Source organism: Manacus vitellinus, unplaced genomic scaffold, assembly GCF_001715985.3.
Source record: "Manacus vitellinus isolate BGI_N305 unplaced genomic scaffold, ASM171598v3 scaffold_0_pilon, whole genome shotgun sequence".
NCBI lineage: Eukaryota > Metazoa > Chordata > Aves > Passeriformes > Pipridae > Manacus > Manacus vitellinus.
Window position 1 is genome coordinate 22629807 of NW_021938789.1, and position 23008 is coordinate 22652814.

The window sequence follows — 23008 nt, forward strand, 5'->3', positions numbered from 1 at the left end:
GAAAACATAGAAACAGTGCAGGGAGCAATGACATGGTAAGAGACAAATGCCATGCCATAACTTCTGCAAAATCCTACTACACACTACTTCATTTGGTGATTGTGTAAGTACTCTACAGTCTATATTGCCTGGGAGGCATGCATTTGCAGGGTTTTCCTTTGCACTTGCAGGGTTTTCCTTTCAGTGTATTCAAGCAAAACAACTCCTTTCTGGATCTCAGTCATGTTTGGGCATAGACCTACACCTCCCTGCCAAAGCCAAGTTAGTTCCAGGCACACATAAGGGCACAACTGAAGTCAAATAGTCAAGTCCTTTTTGCAGAAGCAACAGCCACCAGGTTTCTTTATACACAGAGGCCTAAATTCCACCCAAGTCCCTCTTCACAAAACCTTACACAAAAATATTACTGGATATAATGCTTTATTTCCTGCCCTATGGTTAATTAATTTCTTGTCAATTCTTTAATCACAGACATCATTAAGGCAAACACTTTCCACCAAGGTGGATTTTATCTGTCATTTGACTAGTATTTTTAACACAATTCTGAGAAATCAAGAGAAAGATCCCTAAAAATCATAGTTTTTTTGATCATATTCATTTATACAGTGACACGGATATACAGTTGTTCCAGTGTATGCTTACCTACCACTTTTCACATTTTACATTGATTTCTCAGTATAAACCTTCTTTGGCTTGTACTACCAGTATCATCCTTGCCTTAAAAATCTTTCTTCTCTCTTTACAACGAGTTGGTTCAAAGGTACATCCTTGAACTTGCATAGTATTACTTGCGTACAGAACTGCTGTCTTTGGTAGGAGGACAAGGTCTGCCCCTGCCATGACAACAGTTGGGTACAGAACATGCTAAGCCAGCTGAAGATGTCGCTATTCCCAAGAGTACTAAAATCACAGCTTACTTCCTCCACACATGAACTAGAAAAATGTGTGATCCAGCCCTGATTCAGTACATTTAAACAGGTTAGATCAACCTTGCTGTCATTCAGTACAATGTCCCCCCAAAAAACCCTTTGTCTTCTTCCAGTAAATAACAAATAAAGACCTTTTATTCATTGAAATAAGCAGACCTTTCAAGAAATATGTATCTATTTTTAGATGCTGTTGTTCAGTTGAAAACGGCATAAATGCCCTGAGGCAAAGGACTCACTGAATTCTTAGCGGGTCAGAACAGAGAATTGCAGAGTGCACTTGCAGTCTTTACTTGGAAACTGTCCCTATCAACACTAGGTGGTAGACATGAAGCAAGAACTGGCAGAAAAAAACCCATCACTAGTGGCTTTCCAAGTAAATGTTTTCTTTTTTCCTCAGAAAACTTTCCAGAGAGCAGGATTTATCTGACAAATGTCCAAAGAAGGTGGACTTCCCTCTGTGTGGGATTCCACTTCTATTCTGCTTTGTGGTTGCAAAGCAGACCTTGCTTTTTGTAATTGTTTTGTCATAAAGCTGTCTCCTCCTGCCCTGCTGTCCATTTATTGTCAGTTGAAGATGGTAACAGATGTCAAGTGCAAGAATGGGGCACTTGGCATCATCTAACATCTATATCCTACTCCCATTTACACAGAAAACAATTAATTTACTTGAATATGTAGGCTGCTGAGACACATAAAGCGGCATCAAGACAACCTTTCTTCACTGCAGTTGTAGTTATGATTCCACATCACTTTTTGCTTAGAGACAAAATTACATGAATGCTGTACATTTAGAATTCTGGTTGTTCAGAGCTATGATCTGTCTCCTTGGCACAGCATCTCCTTGGGTAGTGACAATGGGTTAAATAGAATGTTGCTAGGTTGAAGGATTTCTCAGAAAAGTAATTTCAAAAATAGTTTTAGTTAATCCAACTCATCATTCCAGTGTATTTTTATATTCACTTGAGCTTCTGTTGTGGCTCTGCTGTCATCACAGCTTTGCATTTATTACAGTCACACATTAGTTAGTCTAGACACAGTAACTGGGCCAGTTAAATGGAACTTGGGACACCATCTGACACATGCTAAATGGTTATGTGCAGGGCACTACCACAGGACTGCAGCGGTTTGGGAGGAGAGCTTAAGACATAGATCCAAAAGCCCGACCATGTAACTGACCCTGGGAATCTTAATATAACTCACATCATGGTCCATCTTAAAAATCAGAACTAGCCACAAGCGATGATGGCAAGAGCATCAATCCTATAAAAAGCAGAGATCTTTGCTCTTCTCCCTCCTCAAATACCTGCATTATTGCCAGAGGGCCATCAAGATTAGTGTGAGGGCAAATCTGTCTCCTCCCATCTTCAAACAGCAATACTGAAATTTTTGAGGTGTATCAGATAAGCAGAGCTATCACCACTCTGACCTACAGTAAAAAGTTCCATTCTTCTCCAAAGTATGCTCATTCACTAAGATGAATGCGTCACTTTACACTTCTTTAGGCCAAGCACCTTGAGAATAGGCTTCAGGCAGCAGAAATGCTTGTACTGATGGTGGATCCACAAGCACTATCAGCATAACTCTCCTTTTAAAGGAATCTGCCTCCAGTCATCCTTTGCTTCTTATTTGGCAAGGTCTCCTTTGTGTTGGCACAATCATTTATGCGGTCAAGTGGTTGCCTAGCTGACAGAACTGATTTAAATTAAAACTAAACTAATAAAAAGCCCCTCTAAAAAACCCGGTTTTTTTTTTCTTGTTTTCAGTGTTTTGGGAATGGTAATATAAAACATGGCAGATAGTGAAGGACAGTTTATTGGAACTGCACTACCCAGTCAGAACTTCCAACGCTGTGCACAACCCTCTTTCCATGCATGGGGCTAAAATGTAAGGTATAGCCAGACAAGTCAACAGAATAATCTGTGAAAATTACTGCAGAGCTGTATGATGCTGAGTCTCACTCCAACTCCATAGGTAGGTTAATGCAATGGGAAGTCTTACATTATCTTGTTCCAGTTGCTTACTCCACATCCAAAGATAAGAGCTTATACTGAAAGTATTTTGTGACACGTACATCTAAGCAGCCTGAACCTGGTTAGAATGGAAATCTATGTTATCTTCACTTTCTCAAAAATGAACTTGCAGGAACCCGAGCCCTGCAGGATGTTATGTAAAACAACTGAGCAGATATAAGAGCTCACCACAGCAGAAAGGCCTTGCTCCTCCTCTCTTCCTGCAGGAGTAAGCTTTGCAGCATAGGGCTGTCAGCACCTGCAGAATGGCCTAAAACTTAAGCCAAGATAGAACTAAAAGATAAAACTGTTTCTACATCCACATTCAGTGTCTCTGAAAGTAATCAGGAATGTTTTACCAGTACATACAGCAGGAATGTTCCCATAAAACAGCATACAGACTCAATCACTAGCTAGACGAACATCTTACCCCATATATTCCATAGGGAATTTACATAGAAATATGATTAATTATAAAATTTGGTATTTAGACAATTAAAACATTTAACACTGCAGTTCTTGCACCTGGGAATGAGGGTCTGCTGAACTCATAATGTGCTCTTGAAACGAAATGAAGAGGTATATATGTTACATTCTAAATCATTATGTGTAGCATATCTGTGTTCCTCAGAAAATTCCCATCCAAATACTATCACAATTTTAAGCTTTTTGTTTGGAAGATTCAAAGTGTAAGTCAGGATATCAACAGCTTGCTAAATGGCCTTTAAAATGACCCCTATCTTGTAGCCAAGACATTGTATATAGAAGGTTAGCACTTTGATTACGCTGTGTCGAGTGTAGGTATTTGGAATGATGGCTAATGGAAAGCAACCAGTAAAAAAAACTAGATTGAAAGAGAAGTAAAAATTCTTGAATTATATTGGCAATTATCTGGGTTCTGTTATGTGGGTTTTAATAGTGTCATGGCTGGGCTTTGCGAACAAAGATTTGGGAAGGCTCTACCCACGCTTGTTGCAAGCGCGCTGGTGGCTAAAAAGGCCAATACGAGACAGGCATGTCCGGTTGCAAAAGGCACAGCAGAAAGACTCCCCAAGTGGTACACTCTGCAAGGCACGATTCTTTCTGCGCCATCTTTTCTCCTCAAGAGTGATCCTGCGTGCTTTCTCAAAAGCGTCAGCAGTGTTATAGATGGTGTGTTTAATAGTGTACAGTAACAGGAAAGGTACCAAAAAGCACACTGGCAAAGCCTCCACTCAACAAATTTCATACACGGGCCCAGCTGAGTTGGGACAAGGGATTATTCCTTGACTTAACAGGACTTCCACTTGCATAGAAGAGGCCTTTCAAAGCCTTTTTCTAAAAATCAGTACAACACTGGATGCACTCAGGTTTCTGTACACAGTATTACTGCCAAAAATATTTTCTCGGGAATTTTGCAAAAAGTTAACAGAAATCACACTTGTTCGAAGATTAACTTTGCAAATTTGTCCTGGTCAAGGACTCAAATGATGTTTAATGGATTTGTAACTCAGAGTAACTCCTCCTCCCTCCCTTGCCGCCCCCAAGAATGTTCTCTCCTTACCAATATCCTCTGATTTTATTTTGGCACGCTGTCAGTGGATTTTGCAGAGACTTTGTTCCCTGGCTTTCAAAATGCAGAGATGATTTAGAACATCTACTTTTGAGCCTTTTTAATGCTGATGCCAGAGTAACAGCACTAGCTTTAGCAGAATTGAAACTTTCAAACATAATGAACGTTCGCTGCTAACATAGCTGTAAAATGTTAAAATGGTGTCAAGTTAAATCAATAAAATGTTCTTAGTGTGTGGAAGGCCTTGGTTAGCCTGTGAGTAGGAATATACTGGTTTTCATTTTAATTCACAGTTCACCATCATAAAGTAAGAGCCAATGAAAAGCCATGTTCTAACTTTTGCTATAAAGGAGTGTGAATTTAAGCCTCAACGATCTAGCAGCCGCGTTTTAATGATATATATATAAAAACCCAACAAAACCCAAAACAACTTTTAAAGTTGTTTCTGCTTATGTCATGTTAGTGAAATTTCAACTCTTTTATCTTTCATGATATGCCTACTTCTGGGCTCCAGAGCCTTGCTTACATATACACTCCAATTTTTCATGCAGAATAGTTTTTCAGAGCAGCATTGAGCACCACTCACACACACACCCCACTGAATACATGCTTAAATATTTTGATAGCCTGATCCAGCATACAGAGTTTCAAGTTTTCATTTGCAAACATCCCCACTGAAGGACTGTATTTTCTAGTGGCCAGTCAAATTTGTTAGTCACTGAGGCCTGACTTGGACAGCCCATTAATATTTACTACAATTTTCTTTCATATTTACTTATCTTTAAAGCCCTATGGTTAAGAGACAAGTCTTAGTTTTTAACTTTAAAACAATGGGCTTAATGAAATTTACTGATGCAGTTAATGCTAAATCTTAATTCTGGTTTTCAATATACATTCCAAAAAGTAGGAAGAAAAATAGCTATTGTCTTATTACTTCCTGATAGGGATGCTAACTCTTCTATACCTCATAGGAGGAAATATGCAAAGAGGTTAGAGAGAAACATTTAAGTAGGAAATGGGAAAATTAACATATCAGCTATTTAACAGACTTTTATGGAGTGCTTGCAAAGGTATACCCAATTTCACTTTACATATGGAATGTTTATGTCTCTAAGAAAGCATCTGTTAAAAATTTTGACAATTGTTGAGTTAGAAAATTAGAATCAGAGGCAGTGCATGTATGTCTTTAGGTGTGTAGCTCCTTGTAGAACTTGTGAACTGCTTAGTTTCAATATAACATTAGTCTACAGTTGTGTCCTCCACAGGGGATATCTGATATTAAAAAGCTCATGCAAATTAAATATAATTGTCAAGTGCCCATCAGAAAGAAAAAAAAATATGAAAAAAATGCATATTGAAAAATCATGAAATAAGGTTGCAATGAAAATTGAGATAATGAAAAGGAAAGTAATGAAAATACATCGATCATTTTATTTCCAACTAAGAAACTCCAGGTCCACCAGTTCAACTGTAAGCAAAAAATGAAGTAAGATTTTCTTACAGATAAAAGGCACAACCTGAATTGAGACTATTAATTACATGGCTTTGTTCCTTAAATTCTGCAGCTCTATAACTTCCAATAACATTTTTTTTGATGGACACTGGCAAATATATATAGCTTATAAATTACACACCTGCAGCCCAAACTGAATTATTAGGATACAAGAACCATGTAGGGATGCAGCATTTCACCAGTAAAAGTATATGAAACTCCACTGTAATATACATAAAATCTATGCGTAAACTATTTCCTGTTGTTGGTCCAAAAACAATTTCAAAGCAACCTTTACATGTCTGTGACCTCAGAAATACAAAGAACATATTTGATCTATTCAGTGCATGTGTACTCGGAGAAGCCCACCTACGCAGACTGTCAGGAATGTGTTTATTTAGCACACTTTTTGCAACTGTGTAGATAAGCACAGTATACAGGCTGTGTGTAAAACAGAAGCCCAGCATGTACTACACTAAGCGAGCATGTGTGTGTTTGTCTGTGCACGTGTTCCCACAAGGAGGATATCCCTTTCTGGCACCACTAAAAAAATGATTAGTATATGTCAGACCATAACATTATTACTTTGGATGCCAACCAAATGGAAGCAGAACCCAAACTTCACTCTGCACTCTGCATCCACATGGATCACAGCGAGTCAGGTCTGTTGTACATTGCCGTAGACATGCTAGGTAGAAGTTTTATTGTATTATGGTGATAGATCCATCCACTATGGCTAGCAGGCGCCTAAAAACGTTCAAGTACTGCTCGGTTTCGGTAACCTCGATTTCTGTGAGTTACACTTTTAACGAGAGCATCTCGAGAGTGATGGCAGGGCCTCGCCGAGCCGCCGGCAGGTCAGCGCCCAGCGTGGCTGGGACGGGGCGGCGGGCGCTTTCCCGCATCCCTCTGCGCATCCCGCAGCGGATCCCGCTGCAGGGGGCGCATCCCCGCCGCCCGAGGCTCGGCGACACCGCGGGCTCCGCGCAGATACGCTCGCACGCCCGGGCCGGCGGCGCGGCCCCGGCAGCGGATGCGACCCAAGCGAGATGCAGCCGAGGTCCAAAGGCATCCGAGAGCTGTTTCTTCGGCGGGGCCGGCCCGAGGGGGCGGGAGGCGCCGGGGCATTCCTTGCGCTTCGCCTCCGGGATACGGCCGGGGCTCCCCGCCAGCGCGGGGCGGAAGGGACCGGCTGGGGCGGGAAGGCCCCCGGGCCGCGTTGTTCTCCCCACTCCTGTACCAGCCCGCTCCTCTCCCATCCCAGCCGCTCCGCGCCCGCTACCTCCCAGGGCCCGTGCCGGCGCGGGACCGACGGCCCCCGGGGCACGCCGCCTGCGGCCCCGGCCCCGACACGAGCCGCCGGTTCCGAGAACGGTCGGCCCGTCCGGCCAGAGCCGACCCCGACCCCCCCGCGGCGCTCCTTACCTGTGCTGCAGCCCCACCAGGAGCCCCAGCCGTGAGCACATGGGGCACGTCCAGCTCCGTGGGCCACGAGCCGGAGGCCGATGCAGCCGAACACGCCGCACTCCTCCATGATGCCCAGCTCCTCCAAGCTCCATGTGCGCTGGGTAGCACGTGGCGGGCCACCGCTCTCAGTCCCGGCCACCGCTCCGGCGGCCTCGCGCACTGATGCCGGCAGCGCGCTCAGCCCACAGCGGCCTCCCGCCCGGGGCTCCCGGCGGCCACCACGGGAACCTCCCGCCTCATTTACATGCGGGGGGGGCGAGCACCGCACCCAGCCCGCACCGCCCCTCGCTCAGCCCCGCCTCCCCTCTGCTTCCCTCGGGCCCCGCGACCCGCGGGGCGCTCCAGGCCGGGGGGGGATGTTGCCCGCGGGCGCTCCAGACCAAGGCGGGGATGTTTGCCCGCGGGGGCAGGGGGCGCGGGGGGCCTGGGCCGGGCGCCGGTGCGGCGTCGACATTGGCTGGGCAGCGGGCCGCGGGCGTGTTTTGCTCGGGACGGCGGGAGAGATTCTGCCACCCCGGGGCTCGCCGGGGGCTCGGCGGGCCGCCCCGCTGCGTTGGCGCCGGCGATTGGCCGGGCGCGGCGCTTTTCCAGCGCCCGGCCTGCCCGCCCGCTTCCGCCAGCCCCTTCTTACCCCAGCGGCCGAGCCTTCGCCGTGCGCTCAGGTTCTCTCTGTGCTCTAGGTGCCCGCGCCCGCTCCCGCCGCAGCCATGGCCCCCGCAGCATCAGGTAACCGGGCGGCCGTCGCGGGGGTGGGTCGAGGGCGCCGCTCCCGCGGGCCAGTGTCCGCTTAGCGGGCTCGGGATGTAAGTGCTCCGGAGCCAACTTTTTTCTCGCGTAGTTCTGATTTATATAATTTTTCTTGTGGTGCCCGCTCGTAGCACGAGGGTGGGCACGGCTGCCCCCCGTCCCGCCAGAGAGACGGCGACGGGCAGTTCCAGGTGGAGGATGCTGCGGGCGGCTGCCACCCCGCGCCGCTCAGATCGGGGAGCTCTGGGTTTGTCCCAAGGATAAAAAAAAAAGGTGGTGAAAGCGGCGCGGGTCCTGCCTGTAGCGCTCCGGCGGCAGCTCCCGGCTCCCCACGGCCGGGCAGCATCGCCGCCTCCCGCGGGACCTGCCCGCCTGCAACCGGCGCGTCCCTGGCGAGCCGGGGCCGCCTGGACAGGAGCCGGGAGCGATGGCTTTCGGCCTCGCTGATCGGGGGGAACGTGACCAAGTCGCACCGTGGGTGGGGGCTTAGCGAGCTCCTCGTGATCTCTGACCGCAGCGCGGGGTCCTGCTGGGTCCCCCTCTGGACGAGAAGGTTGTGGGCGTGCGTGCGGAAGTAAACAAGTCTAAACAGTGCTAAACTGATTTCTTGTGTTTTTTTTTAATTTTTGTAGACCTGAAACTTGGTAAAAAAGTTAATGAAGGTAAAACGAAAGAAGTGTATGAGCTGCCAGACATCCCGGGATGTGTTCTCATGCAGTCAAAAGACCAAATAACGGCGGGAAATGCGGCCAGGAAGGACCGAATGGAAGGGAAGGCTGCCATTTCCAACACAACAACTAGCTGTGTGTTTCAGCTGCTTCAGGAAGCGGGTAAGTATTTTAAAGGTAGAGTATATACCCGTGTGTTCCAGACATTGTTGCAAAACAGCATTTTTTCTATATAAGGGTTTATCCTGCCTTGAGGCTCTGGTGGCTTTTTAGTCTCTTTTTTATTAGTTTTTAGTTATGCTTTTCTCTGTTGTACTTCAGAGATGGGTGGACGACTTGTTCATTTGGAACATGAGAGTATTTGCAGTAATCTAGTCTGGCAGATAACTACAGTAGTTTCTCCTACTTGTTTGGACGTGCCCCTAATCCTCCCCTCTGCATACATCTGCCTGCATAGAAGTCACTGCTAGCTAGTGGCACTGTCAGACTACGTCTAGGCTGTGTGAAATTTGTGTATGAATGTTAAAACATTAAATTACAGTGTATTTTTCCCCTCTCAGTTGTGTTATAGCAACATAAAGTTTCTGTTAGTTTTGTACATTTCTACAACGCATGTGAGGACCACATTGCAAATACATTTATCAGTCTGTATTGAATGTGTCAGAAGCTTAAAGCTTACTTTAAAATTAAACTCAAAATATCTCTGATGCTAAAAGTGAGCTGTCACAGAATACATAACTAACTTGAGTCACTTGGGTAAGTTTTGCACTGCATTTCCAAAAATGGAGCCAGTAGCTTTGCTTTGAGAAAGCATTTTGGAATGTCTTTGAGAAGTTTGCAGGTTGCAAAGAGGAATTTGTGCTGGTGGTGAGTCTGCAAACAGTACTGTAGTACAAGCACCAGTAAACTTGGTCAAGACTGCTTATAGTTGTGTGCTCAGTGCGCTTTGAAGCATTCACATGAAGATTGCTTTGGGTACCATCTGAGTTAGTCTAGAATTTGTATTATCTGTTATAAGGTGTGGTAATGGCTCTCAGACAAACAGTGAAGTCCTAGTATGTTTCATATGTGAGGAAGAGACAGATGGTTTCTGTAGAGTTGCATGTTTTTGTGTGTGTGGTTCCTAAAATATGGACTGAGACAAAGATACATCAAGTAATTCAGTGTAATCCTCAGTCACTGGCTTTCTTAGGAGTACAAAGAAAGCCTCCAAGGTATCTGATCATATCTGTAGTTGATTTAAACTACCAATTTTTGTTTAGGAACAGTTAGTGAAATGTTTTGCCCAGCTTTTGAATGGCAAGTTAAGATAACAATGAAAATATTTCATTTCCTAGAAATGTGAACTTTTAACATGAAGAAGCCATTCTGTAGACCTGTCAAAAATCCATAAATGGGTTGTGCTCATACCTTCCACAGGTGCTGTGGAAAAACATGCAGAGTAAACTACAGCTGCTTTTTAAAGCAACAAAAGACCTTTCAGGGTTCTTTTCCAGTTTGCTTATTTGAGTGTAAATGGCAGATAATATGGCTGCCTTATTGTGCAACTCTTCCTAACCTGCTCTTTCAGAGTTGATGATTTACGAAGTTCTGTTAAAGTTTCTCTCCCTTTTATAATAGAGCTAATGTCATCCCAGCAAAAGCACATCTGCACTGATGAAAAATGTAGTAGTGAACCATACAGGGTCTGTAATGCCTGGATTTAGAAGTGCCTTAATGTGCAGTTGATTATTTAAATCATTCTGCCCTTGAAGGAAATGCAACAAAATGTGAAGAGTCAGTGTTAATACTATATTTTAAGACCTTTTAGTTCCTTCTTTATGGCTCTGGAAGTAGTGTGGATTAGAGGTACTCCTTAGTTTGACTGAATGCAGCTCCTTTGCCTTCTGTTTCTGGCAGATGCCAGTTGGGCTTGACAGTTGTCTTGCTCTTGGGTGGGGAGAAAGGTGGGACTTTCCTCAAGAGCTAAATTTGAAAAAAGAGCCATTTTGCACTTAAAATGCTGATCTGAACATGTTGGCTGTCCCTGTTTAATATGGGGTCGGTCATCTTACCATGTAGAAATGCTGACTTGCTGCAACAGGTTTGTTTGGGTACACAAGCTTCTGGTTTTTATTGTCTTTTGCCTAAGAAATCTTTAGGATCTAGTGCCCTAAATAACTGTTTGCAATGAAAGGGAGGACAAAGCCATTCTGCCCTCTGCCCCATCCTCCTTCATTAAGCAAAATAGTGAAGACTACCATGCTCCCTTTACTTTGAAACCCTCCAGTTACACAATTCAATGTGTAATGAATGTTCCACCAGAGAGCATGGTTGGGTACTTGGTTGCTGCTAATTTTTTTTTTCTTTTTAAACAAACAAAAACATTGTGAAGGATAGATTTATTAGAAAAAAAAGGCTTTGTGAACAAAATTATTTGCAAGAACAGGATTTCTGAACTACAAGTGAGTGTACTATGATAAAACTGGCAAAACTAAAGACTTGTGGGAAATAACTGCACTGATTGCCTTTTGCAAGGCCAGGGTAGGTTTAAAATACTCAAAAGATTCAGTATGTGCCTTAAATCCAGGGAGGAACAAGATTCAGATGTACTTAAAATTAAAGATCATTTTGTGACCCTTGTTTCAAGTGTGGAATGTGCCTACTCATGGAACTAAGCTGCTGTCTTTATATTTAGGAATCAAAACAGCTTTTGTCAGGAAACAGAGTGACACAGCATTCATAGCAGCTCACTGTGAAATGATCCCAATTGAATGGGTGTGCAGAAGAATTGCTACTGGCTCCTTCCTCAAGAGAAACCCTGGTGTCAAAGAAGGATATAAGTTTTACCCACCCAAAATTGAGATGTTTTACAAGGTAAGTTTCCTTTCCTGTGATGTTAATCAAACTTAAACAGAAGTAGAACTCTATCTCCTTTAAAGGGCTGACAGGTGAAGCAAGTAGTGCTAGTGTCTGACCAACCCTCTCAGTATCAGTAGTTTTGCCATCCTAATGTTTTCTTGCATTCTTGTCCAACAGCTATTTTGTCTAAAGTGCATACAATGCTGGCTTACAGGGCCATCAAAGAACAACAAGCCAAACTGTACGTAAGAATAGAAAAACGTAGGTATAAGAACTTTTTAGGCATAAGCTGCACCAGTTGAAACAGATCTGTTGATATATTTGAAGAAATTAAAATAAACACTACTTGCACGGTGAGGGTAAGTAGCTAGCTAGTCACTTAGGATTCTGAAATTCTTTGGAAATGCATGCTCAAAGAAGTATCTTGTGAATTGTGACCTAAAATGTTGGTTTTGTTGTATCCTGTCACTTTTTTTAATGCTAATCATAAAATAGTAGTTTGAAACTTGTATTTTCTTTTTGAAAAACCTAGTATCTTTTAATGGTTATTTTCCTCTAATAGCAAGCTTAAATTATGTGATGTATTTGTTCTGGTTTTCTTAAAAGGATGATGCTAATAACGATCCACAGTGGTCTGAGGAGCAAATAATTGAAGCAAAATTCTGTTTTGCTGGACTTACTATTGGCCAGACTGAAGTGGATATTATGTCTCGTTCTACTCAAGCTATTTTTGAGATCCTGGAAAAAGCATGGCAGCCCCAAAACTGTACTCTGGTAGACCTCAAGGTATAAGAATTTCATTTTTTATGATCCCAGTTCTGACAGGAAATATGTCACTGTATATTTACTAAAATAGGATTCTTACGGTCTTCTTAGATTGAATTTGGTGTTAATATGCTGACAAAAGAAATAGTTCTTGCTGATGTTATTGATAATGATTCATGGAGACTGTGGCCAGCAGGAGACAGAAGCCAGCAGAAGGACAAACAGGTAATGCTTTAATCTTTTTACCTTCTAAGTCAACCGGGAGGGAGAATAGAAGCAGATGTTAAACTGTAGGAGTTCCTTTTTTCAGTATGGCTTTTTCTAGATAGTCTTATCTTGTTGCAGAGTAGTTCATATGGTACCTAATGTCTGAGTTTCTTCTCATTTAAATAGTTTATCTGGTTTGTGGTAGGAAAAAAAATCCTCTGTATATCTTCAGTTGAAATACCCAACAGCACTATTGACTGGAGCTATTGTAATAAAGTGTGGAGCTTCCAGGGATGATAAGAATATGACTTGTGCAGATAATAATAATAATAATAATAATAATAATAATAATAATAATAATAATAATAATAATAATAATAATATTATCTGGATAACAAATCAGTGGGAAGAATAGAAGCTTTGGTTCCCAGATCTGCCTCCAAGTTTCTCTCTTTATTCAGAGTGGTATCCTCTACTAGTAGAGATCTGGTGATACATAAAAGAGGGAACTGCAGGGAGGATACTTTTCTTCATTATTTATTTTTGTTTAACCATGAATTCAATATTGTTGCCTCTAAAAGTGTTACTGATAGAGTGTGCCCACATATGAGGACTGCAAACTTAAATTTCAAACAAAACTTGTCCTATATTTAAACTTGTAGCAGTTATACTTCTCAAATATCTCTGAACTACCAGGTAAGTAGTTTATGAAAGAACTGGTTTGGGAATGCTTCTGCCCTGGAGTTTGTCATGGTTGTTAAGACAATTCTCAATGTTAAGATAGTCTCTCACAGAGACACTGTGAGAGAAACTGGTTGTAAGCCACAGGGGACAATTTCCAAAGTGTGTATGGGAGGAAGGGTATTAATTTTAAACTGGAAAGTAGAACTACTCTATTGTTTACTTGACCTGAATTATGTAGTAGCATGCTTGAATGAATTGCTTTGGTGCTTTTGCTCAACTCCCTAAAATAAGGTCCATGATAACATGATGTAGAACGTAGGTTGGCTGGTACAGGCAATCATGTCATTACAAATCCAATATTAAAGAAGTTGTATGTCTTTCCTTACATTTTCCCTTTGGAAAGCTTCCAAAACCTTGATGCCCTCATGGCTAAAAGTCTTTTGTGTTGCAAATGGCCATAAGTTGTAATGTAGGAGGTTGTTTATACCTGTTGAGATAGTTCTTCATTAATTATATCCCAATATATTTACATATTCTATATATCCAATATATTTATATATTCCAGTGTCTTCCATATTCAGTTTTCCCATATCTGTACCAATCTCTGTTCTCCTTCCTGTGGAATGGCTAGAAACTGCATAAATATTTCAGTTGAGGTGTAATAATAATTCTTATCTATTATGGTAGCAAAATTAGTGCTTTGTGTACTCAAACCACATTAACTTCATATGCTGGTTTTGGCTGGGGCTGAGTTAATTTTCTTCACAGTGGCTGGTGTTTTGGATTTGTGCTGAACACAGTGTTGATAATACAGAGATGTTTTTGTTATTGCTGGGCAGGGCTTACACAGAGCCAAGGCCTTCTGTGCTTTTTGTACTGCCACACTGGTGAGGAAGTTGGGGGTGTGTGGGAGGCTGGGAGAGACACAGCTGGACAGGTGACTCCAACTGACCAAAGGGATAATCCATACCATATGACACGATGCTCAGTATATACTGCTGGGGAGGAGAAGGAAAAACCAGACATTTGGAGTGATGGTGTTTGTCTTTCCAAGTAACTGTTACATGTGATGGGGCCCTGCTCTCCTGGGAATGGCTGAACACCTGCCTGCCCATGGAAAGCAGTGAATGAATTCTGTGTTTCACTTTGCTTGCATACGTGGTTTTTGCTTTCCCTATTAAACTGTCTTTATTCTCAACCCATGAGTTTTCCTGCTATTACCCTTCCAGTTCTCTCCCTGATCCCATGATGGAGAGTGAGTAAGCTGCATGGGGCTTGGTTGCTGTCTGGGGTTAAACCACAACACTTCAGTATTTTTATTTTCCTCTTTTCAGTCCTATCGGGACCTGAAAGAAGTGACTCCTGAAGCACTGCAAATGGTTAAGAGAAACTTCGAATGGGTTTCAGAGAGAGTGGAGGTACCTGTTTTTATGAACAACACATTTAGACTTTGATAATTCCATGTCTTCAATTCTGCTGACTGCTTTTCTTTCTTCTCCCTCTCCACTCTTCTCCCTAGCTGCTTCTGAAATCAAAGAGCCAGGGCAGAGTTGTGGTGTTGATGGGATCTCCTTCTGACCTCAGTCACTGTGAAAAAATAAAAAAGGCATGTGCAACCTTTGGAATTCCTTGTGAATTAAGAGTGACCTCTGCTCATAAAGGGCCGGATGAAACCTTGAGGATCAAAGCAGAATATGAAGGTAAATGCCAAAGAAATACTGATTTGAATTGAAACAGCATCATGTTCCAGAATGACTTGGCAACCTGAGGATTTATGTGGGGTTTTTCCGTTTTCTGTTAAACAGAACACCAGGCTGTTACAATGCTGATTCACACTTGCTAATTGCATAATGACAGACTGTTCTAAGCAGTTTCAGAGTAATGTGTTGTCCTACTGCCCAGCCATAGCTTCCATCCTCTGCTTTTCTCAGTACCAGAACTGCTTTGCCCAAGCCTTGATCACATTAATGCATTTATTGTAGCATCTTGTTGATGATTCCAGCCCTTCTGAAACAAGGAGGAATGACAGTTTCTCTAGTTGACTCTGAATATTATTATGTTATTTACAAAGCAGATGTTGCTCCCACTATGCTTTCCTGCCTGTTTTGTGAAAATATTCTTGCTTATTACTTTAGATGTCCTGAGAAAAAGATGCTTGATTTAAATTACTGTCTTTGCCAAGAAAACTTGACATCTCTTCAAAACTGTTTATAGCCTAGCAGATATGAACTATTTATTTTTGTGCGAGTATACTTTCTACTTAGCGAAACTACAAATGTGGTAACCATAGTTGAGAAACACTCGAGGCGAGTTCAAGATTTAAGGAGAGGAACACCTGAACAATGCCAGAGGTTTAATGGCTATATTCTCTACAAAGCTAAGCAGCACCTCTTTCTCTGATACTGAGATTTCCCCTCAGAGGCAGAGTAAGAAATACTAACTTCAGTTGTGATAAACAGTTGGTGGGATTTAAGGCTGAAAGATTTAGAAGCTATTTCTGTAAAGGGGGGAGGTGAACACAAAATTCTAGTACCAGGTAATGGAATTGACAAAACAACTGCAAACAGAACTGTGGACTTGGATAAAGTTCCAGTGAAAGCAGGTGGTAGACAACAAGGTGGATTGCTTATCACTGATTGTCTTCCTGCCCACCAGGAGATGGAATCCCAACAGTGTTTGTTGCAGTCGCTGGCAGAAGCAATGGCTTGGGGCCAGTCATGTCTGGTAATACTGCTTACCCAGTTGTCAACTGCCCTCCACTCTCAGCTGACTGGGGCACTCAGGATGTGTGGTCCTCTCTCAGACTACCCAGTGGTAAGATGATCTTCAACTTACGCTCCTGCTCTGATCTAGCTCTGTTTTTGTTGTTCTGGTGTACACACATGTGGAAAAGTAGCTGGACCAGTACTGAGCAAAGTCTTTAAAAATATGTTGTTTGTAGTCTTTGGACTTCTTCATGACAAAAAGCCCAATAGACAGAGCAAGGATTACATAGGAATAGTCTTTAGAAAAATATAAACCTTGACTTATCCTTGCTAAATATTCCAGTACGAAATTGGAAATAGTACTAATGGGAATTTAAATATTTGAATTTTGTTGCGTTTTCCTTATTACCAAAGATCAAATAATACCTAGGATAGGTGAGACCTCAACACTTAAATATTACTTCAGTGAATTGCTACCTCTACGATTTTTAACTTTGTTGGTGACTTGAATGGATGCTTGGCAAACAGGGGACCCAGAAGTCCGTTACCTCGGTATAAGGGGAGTCATTTGGTTTGATGGCTTTTGGTTTAAAATGCCATGAAGCAGTCATGTTAGAAGTAGTGGAACATGTGGTACTTCACTAGCTTTAAAACTGGATCATTGCACCTGGAGGCTGAAACAAATCTTAAGTTGTTCTTCAGAGGCAATGTTTTGACTATAAGCTGTGCTTTAATAAGTGGCATTCTCTTCTCTGCAGGTCTTAGCTGTCCTACTACTCTGTCACCTGAAGGAGCTGCTCAGTTTGCTGCCCAGATATTTGGGTTAAACAACCATTTGGTGTGGGCCAAACTGCGATCAAGCATGTTAAACACCTGGATCTCCTTGAAGCAGGCTGACAAAAAACTTAGAGAGTGCTCTTTGTAAATCATACTAACAAGTGACTATTATTAGTTACACAAAGAAAACGGCGTGCATATTCATTCATATTAGGATTTATATTTGAATGAGCTCAAAAGTCCTGCATCATTTCTTGCAGAAGAAAGCATTGTTAGAGCAGAAGATGAAGTCTGTGTCCTCATCCTTCCCTTGTGTATTTTTTTAATATAACAACTAAGTAGAGATGGGGAAGTAGTACTTTAGGTATCTCTTTCTGTTGCTCCAAAATGGTGCTGTTCTGCTTTGTAGTTTATACTACAATGTCAAGAGACTGATTTGGTGTGCTCTCAAATAGAATTCAGCTAGTCTTCTGTATTTCTGTAACAGTAATATTCTTCCGTACTATTAATATGTCTTGAACCTTATTAATTCAACTGGACTGCTGACTAAAGCCAGTGCTGATGCTGTTCTGCTTGCAATGATGGTATGCTTTCTTTAGCAATAAAATGGCAACATCTGCTGTATTAATAGGAAAAGGGGGTGGAAAAATATTTTAAGAGCCTGAAATAAATACATGCCTTATTTAAAAAATGTATATACATACATGTATCTTTTTAAAATATGTGTGTGTATATGTACCCCACTGCTATCTTTTGGAATGATGTGATGTTCATAAGAAGCTATAAATACAACTGGCTTAAGTGACCTGTAATTTGGCTTGTTGCCTGTTTGCTGTAACTTTTGCCTAGTCTGGGCTTTGCCCTTTTAAATACTAGGTAGATCTCTACTTTCAGTAGTTCTAAAGGGCCTATGTGATTATGTCTTCATACACTTCAATGACTCTAGCTATTATATATCTCTATTTCCTCACTCTGTTTCTATGGAAACTTTACTGAACTGAAGAGGGGAATAAATACTAAAGCAACAAACTACTGGGGGGAAATCTAAGCATGACTTGTCTTTGCACACACGAGTCTTATGAGTAGGTACGATTCTAACAAATATGCAATTACTCAACGTATGTAACACTTATGCTTTTACAATTATAAATAAATTACTGAATGCAAAGCTGCCTTCTGGAGACTTCTTGAAAAGTACACTCAGAAGTAGCCATCAGCTCTGGTATATGGCTTTAGGACTTCAAGTTAATGATAAAAAGCTTATGCACTAAAACCTACCAGGAATACTATTGTGTGACAGCCTTCTGGAAGATACTCTGCTATTGATAAAGTGTCTCAGTGTTACAGGAAGCTGCACTGCTTTGTTCCTAAAGTACTGCTCTATGATGGTGTAGTACTTCAGGCTTACCCCTAATGTGAGAAACTGGATTAAATGCTGCTGCTGGCCTTCTTCACAGAAGGGACTGCATCTTAGACATATTTGTATAGAAGAGCTCTGAGCAGTGCTCCCTTAAATGCAAGGGGTTTAAATTGGTCAAAGCTTACACTAAAGCAAAACAACTAAAACACTTCTTAGGCTTGAGGGCAGTTGCTTTTCTAATAAATTTTTAAGTGAAGTATCAATAACAGTGAGAGCTAGTGCTGAACAAAGAGGTTGAAATTCCTTAGTGGCATACTATCACTGACTTAGAAGTGAAGATCCTCAAGACTAATTTTTTTCAGCGAGCAAACTATTCCCAAGTTTGTACTTGCCTGCATACTTAACCGTGGCATAGCTGAAAGCATGCTGTCAGCTAGCTCTCCTACCAAGACAGTGGTATTAACTTTGCCTATTAGAAGAATTAATGGGTGAAAAGACTCCATGCTCTTAGTTTGCTTGGGTAAGTGAACTGGATCATCTTATCTTGTAATCAGACAAGCACCAAAGCCAACAACTCTAAAGGAGATTGCAGCACTTCTTTCTCCGGGTGGCAGCAGTCTGCTAGCTCAGCTACATAACAAAACAATACACAGCCTGAGGGTGAAGTTACACAAGAGGTGAAGGTGTCATTTCCTATTCCTGTCTAGCCAGCACTACACTGGGTGTTGGCTCTGATGGGTAATCAACCTGACAAGCTTATTAGTCACCTGACCACCCTACCACCATGGTGAGATAGACAACTGCAGCCAGCCACTGCTCTCTTCTTCCACCTTACATTGCTGTGCTGTTTTGCTTTTTCTGTACAGTCTTCCCCCATGTAATAAAAATTAGTAACAGATGATGATTTGAGTATTACACCTGGAATATTCTGTTCAGTTTCTAGTTACCTTTCTCAAATTACTTTCACTCTGATTATACAAACTTCATTTGTAAGATTGTGCCAATTTATCTTGGGCATGAGCATGCAAGTGCTTTAGTTGCCATAGAAATGGCCATTCTTCAGCTTTTGGATGGGGTGGGTTGCTTGTTGTTTTTTTTTTTTTTGTGCAGTCTGTACTGAACTCTCGGAAGCAAATCCTTGCTTGAGCAGCTGCCTTGCAAAGAAGCAGTAAGACAGCAGCCAACATAAACTGTGTGTTGCTGTGATCAGCAGACAAAACCTGCAAAGTCTATCATATCTGCAAGGACTTAATGTAGTTGTCCTAAAGGCCAAAATGTTCAGTGATTTAGTTCAGCTGGAACTTCTTCACAAAGTTTTTGCTGTGAAATGAACATAATTCCCCTTGATTCAGCATTTCAACTATTACATTGATGCAATAACCTGAAAATTGCTTCAGTCAGAAATTGCTCTTGTAGCCCTTGCGCTTTTTTTGGATTTTAAAAACAATCCCAGCAAATTCTTACTTTAAAAAGTGCTTTTATCTTCACAGAAAGTATTACATAGAGCAGTTACCGAAGTTTATTTGTATTTTGTAAATTGAGTTGGAATACCTGTAATGGAAGTCTAATTTTTGAGCATCCGCTGTGGAACCTAGGACCCTGGATTAGATCATGTCCTAATTAGCAGAGTTGCCTGCTTAACAGTGTATGTTCTTTAAAGATATTAGCAAAGAACTTTTTGGACTTAGCAGAGGGAAGTGCTGAGGGCAGAACTTGGTTTACATCCTACATTACTTCAGGTACAGGTGAGTGGCACCTGGTGCTCAGTTTTTATATCACTTTGTTTCCAAAAAAATCCAATCCCCCAAAAAAACATTCAGGAAAATGAGGGGGAAATCAAGTCACAGCTCCCACTGGTTTGTCATCCATCCACAGCTCAAAGTGCCTATCTGGAAGACCGAAAGTATGGTTTCAATATCCACTGCCTGGGGGGAGCTGTAAAAGTGAGTTGAAGGCCGAGGATGTGCTTTAGGCTTCTTGGGGATGGCATTAAGGCAGTCTTTGTTTTAAACTAATTCATACTCAAAGAAAAATCATGACTCTTCCCTCACTAGAGTGGGCATTTGGACCTTTTCTCACAGCCCCAGTGATTTCTTTAGCCATGCAACTTAATTGTGAAATAGTGTTGGAAATCTTGAGCCATGTTTTAAAATAAAATCAGAGGTGCCAGTTGCACTGTATTTGGATTGTGTTGCAGTTGGCATGTCATGCATTTTCAGAGCACACTTCTTGTTCAAAACTTCCAAAAGCACACACATGAGAATGATCAATTTCTGGGCTCAGACAAAAATAAGGTGTAAAGGTTGTTTGAACAATCAAGACTTGTTTCAAGGTACATACAAGAGGAGAAAGCTTTCAAGTTTCATAGATGGTTGATAAAAAGCAAAATAAAAAAATCCAACACAAACACTGAATTTCTGGCATAGTTTAATTACCTCTAGAATAATGCTGCAGTTCCAGTTCCTAAATCCCTGTTCCATTTCAGATCTAAGTGTGTGCATTCAAAGCTCCTCAGTGTTGCTGTGCAATGGCTCCCTGGGCAAGAGGGACCTAAAGTCACTTAAGCACCCGCAGTCTTCTGCTTTTGCAGAAGCACTTTAGGTCTTAACAAGGCAGAACAGCCTGGTACTCATCAAAGCCTTATCAGGATACACAAAGTCCCCCATATACACAAAACATAACCTGCACTCTACTACATGTTAGAACAGACATCCTGGTTATAAGCAATTTGGTCCCCTTTCTGCTGGGGGAAAGGACAAAACTTAACCTTTCCCTTAATTCTTAGAAGAGTGCTTTTACCACCACAGGCATGCAGAGACCTGTAGCAAGGGAAGATCTTAATTTCCCTTTTTATCCCCACACTGTCTCAGTTTATTTCCTTAAATAACCACAACAGAGGTTGCCTCTAGAGCTTTGGGTTTCTGCCTCAGGAGTCTTGTAGCAGGCCTCAGACAGGTTCTGTTAACTTTCTTCTGTATGGACACCATGACGACTACGAAATGTCAGTTCAACTAGAGTGGGGAGCTTTCTGCAGGATTTACTTCCTGAAGAGTGTACTCTGAGCGTAAAGATCTTAGAAGACTTGTTGTTCCATGTGGAAGGTAAAATTCGAAGTGTCTTTTAAGACGGAATGAAGATGTATTTGCATGGAACTTGGTAAAAGAATTAAGTGTAACAGCTTTTCTCTCTCCCCTCCTGCTGACAGATGTCATCACCAGTAGGAGGGTATCTTCACAAAAGATACTGAAAAACAGTACAGCAAACAAGTTGCCAGAAGCTCAACAGATGCTTGTGAATATCAAGCATCAAGTTCAAGTCTTTTTCAAGGACAGAGCTTTCCACAGAAAAGAACGGGCTGTCCTTCACAGGCACTCATTGCTTCCCAGACTTTGGGACTTCATCTAGCAGGCAGCAGTCGGCTGAAACGTCTGATAGATGGTTCTGATACACTGGCAGGGGAAATAGGAGGGGCTGTGGCAGTCCCCACAAGGAGCCCTCAGTCAGAACTGAGTCAGGTCTGATGCAAGAGGGGAAAAAATAAAAATATAAAAAAAGGATAAAAGAAACATCACCGCTCTCCCCTCCCCTTACAGCACTGTTAGGAACAAGGTAGTAGCCCACTTTGCCAAGCCTCTTGTATAACTCTTTATGCTGATAAAAACATTCCGAGCTGACAGACCAGAAAGTTCTTGAGTGCAAGGAACCAACAGTCACTCAAATAGATAATATAATTAAGTATTTTAAGATGCCAAGCTCCAGAGAATTTCTGTTTGGATTGGAAAGTGACTGTATTTGTCTTAATACAGCACAGCCTCCAGTTTCCCATTACATCATTTCCCTTTTCTAACACACTAAACATCTAGTAAATGGCCAGCTTCCCAGCTAGTACAGGTTCATATTCAGTCTGCTTCAAAAGTTATTTCCAATATAGGACATTCTTCCATCTTAATTACCAAACGAAATCAAACCCCTCAACTAGAAGTGTAACAACTTCTTTAGCAACTGCTTTCTCTCCAATATTCAAAACTTTTTGTCCTAGAGAGCCTGCCACATCCTCATAAGCGCTCCTGACTGCAATGAAGCTATATCATACAATCACTAGTGCAATTATTTTTTTAAATCTATGGTGAAATCCCACTATTGGCCTTTGCTTGTAAAAGCAGTCACAGTTATGAGTGTCCAGGAAAGTATAACTTCACAAAAAAAATCAAGGCTCAGTGAACTCTGTTTTGCTTTGTTTTGATAAATGCCTGAGAATAATTGATATCCTAGCACTGAATGTTTTACAGCTTTGGAGTTTTGGGGGTTTTTTGGTTTTGTTTGGTTGGTTGGGGTTTTTTTGTTGTTGTTGTTTGTTGTGGGTTTTTTGGTGGTTTTTTTGTTGTTTTGTTTTTGTTTTTGGTTTTTGTTTTTGGTTTTGTTTTTTTTTAATTTTAGAAAAGCATATAAATGAGAAGACAATGGGCAGATTTCAGTGTGATACCAAGTGGCATGGATACAATCTTCCTTGTACAGGTATCTCCTATCTACTAAGTGGAGTGACTTTCTTCCCATTATAAATCCAGTTGTAAATAGCCAGGTCTGTACAGTCAAAGTCAGTACTGAAAAAGAAACATTTTAGCCTTGCACAGGTGCAGGCCGGGCAGTTGTGGTTTGTCTACTGCTCCTGAGGACCTGCTCAAAGCTGAAATTTAACCATTCTCTCTGGGAATTGCTGCTGCCCCAATGTCAAGCGAGCAGAGCCTTGCACTACGAGGCTCCCTCATGCTCTTGTCCAAAAGACTCAGTTGTGCAGATCAACTCTA

The 23008-nt window shown here is 41.9% G+C and overlaps 1 protein-coding gene across 1 annotated transcript; it reads left to right on the forward strand.

Moving 5' to 3' along the window:
* The first annotated feature begins 8051 nt into the window (after window positions 1-8051).
* PAICS (phosphoribosylaminoimidazole carboxylase and phosphoribosylaminoimidazolesuccinocarboxamide synthase) lies at window positions 8052-18011 on the forward strand. Its single transcript, XM_018069455.2, has 9 exons — window positions 8052-8175; window positions 8829-9026; window positions 11542-11720; window positions 12312-12491; window positions 12582-12695; window positions 14696-14779; window positions 14881-15061; window positions 16017-16175; window positions 16825-18011. Exons 1-9 carry the CDS (start codon window positions 8157-8159, stop codon window positions 16989-16991), a joined length of 1281 nt encoding a protein of 426 aa, XP_017924944.1. The 5' UTR covers window positions 8052-8156; the 3' UTR covers window positions 16992-18011.
* Window positions 18012-23008: the final 4997 nt, after the last annotated feature.

Coding starts and splice junctions, on each gene's coding strand:
- PAICS (XM_018069455.2), top strand. Junction 12,696..14,695: donor GCCAGCAGAAGGACAAACAG/GTAATGCTTTAA, acceptor TCCTCTTTTCAG/TCCTATCGGGACCTGAAAGA. Junction 15,062..16,016: donor GATCAAAGCAGAATATGAAG/GTAAATGCCAAA, acceptor CCTGCCCACCAG/GAGATGGAATCCCAACAGTG.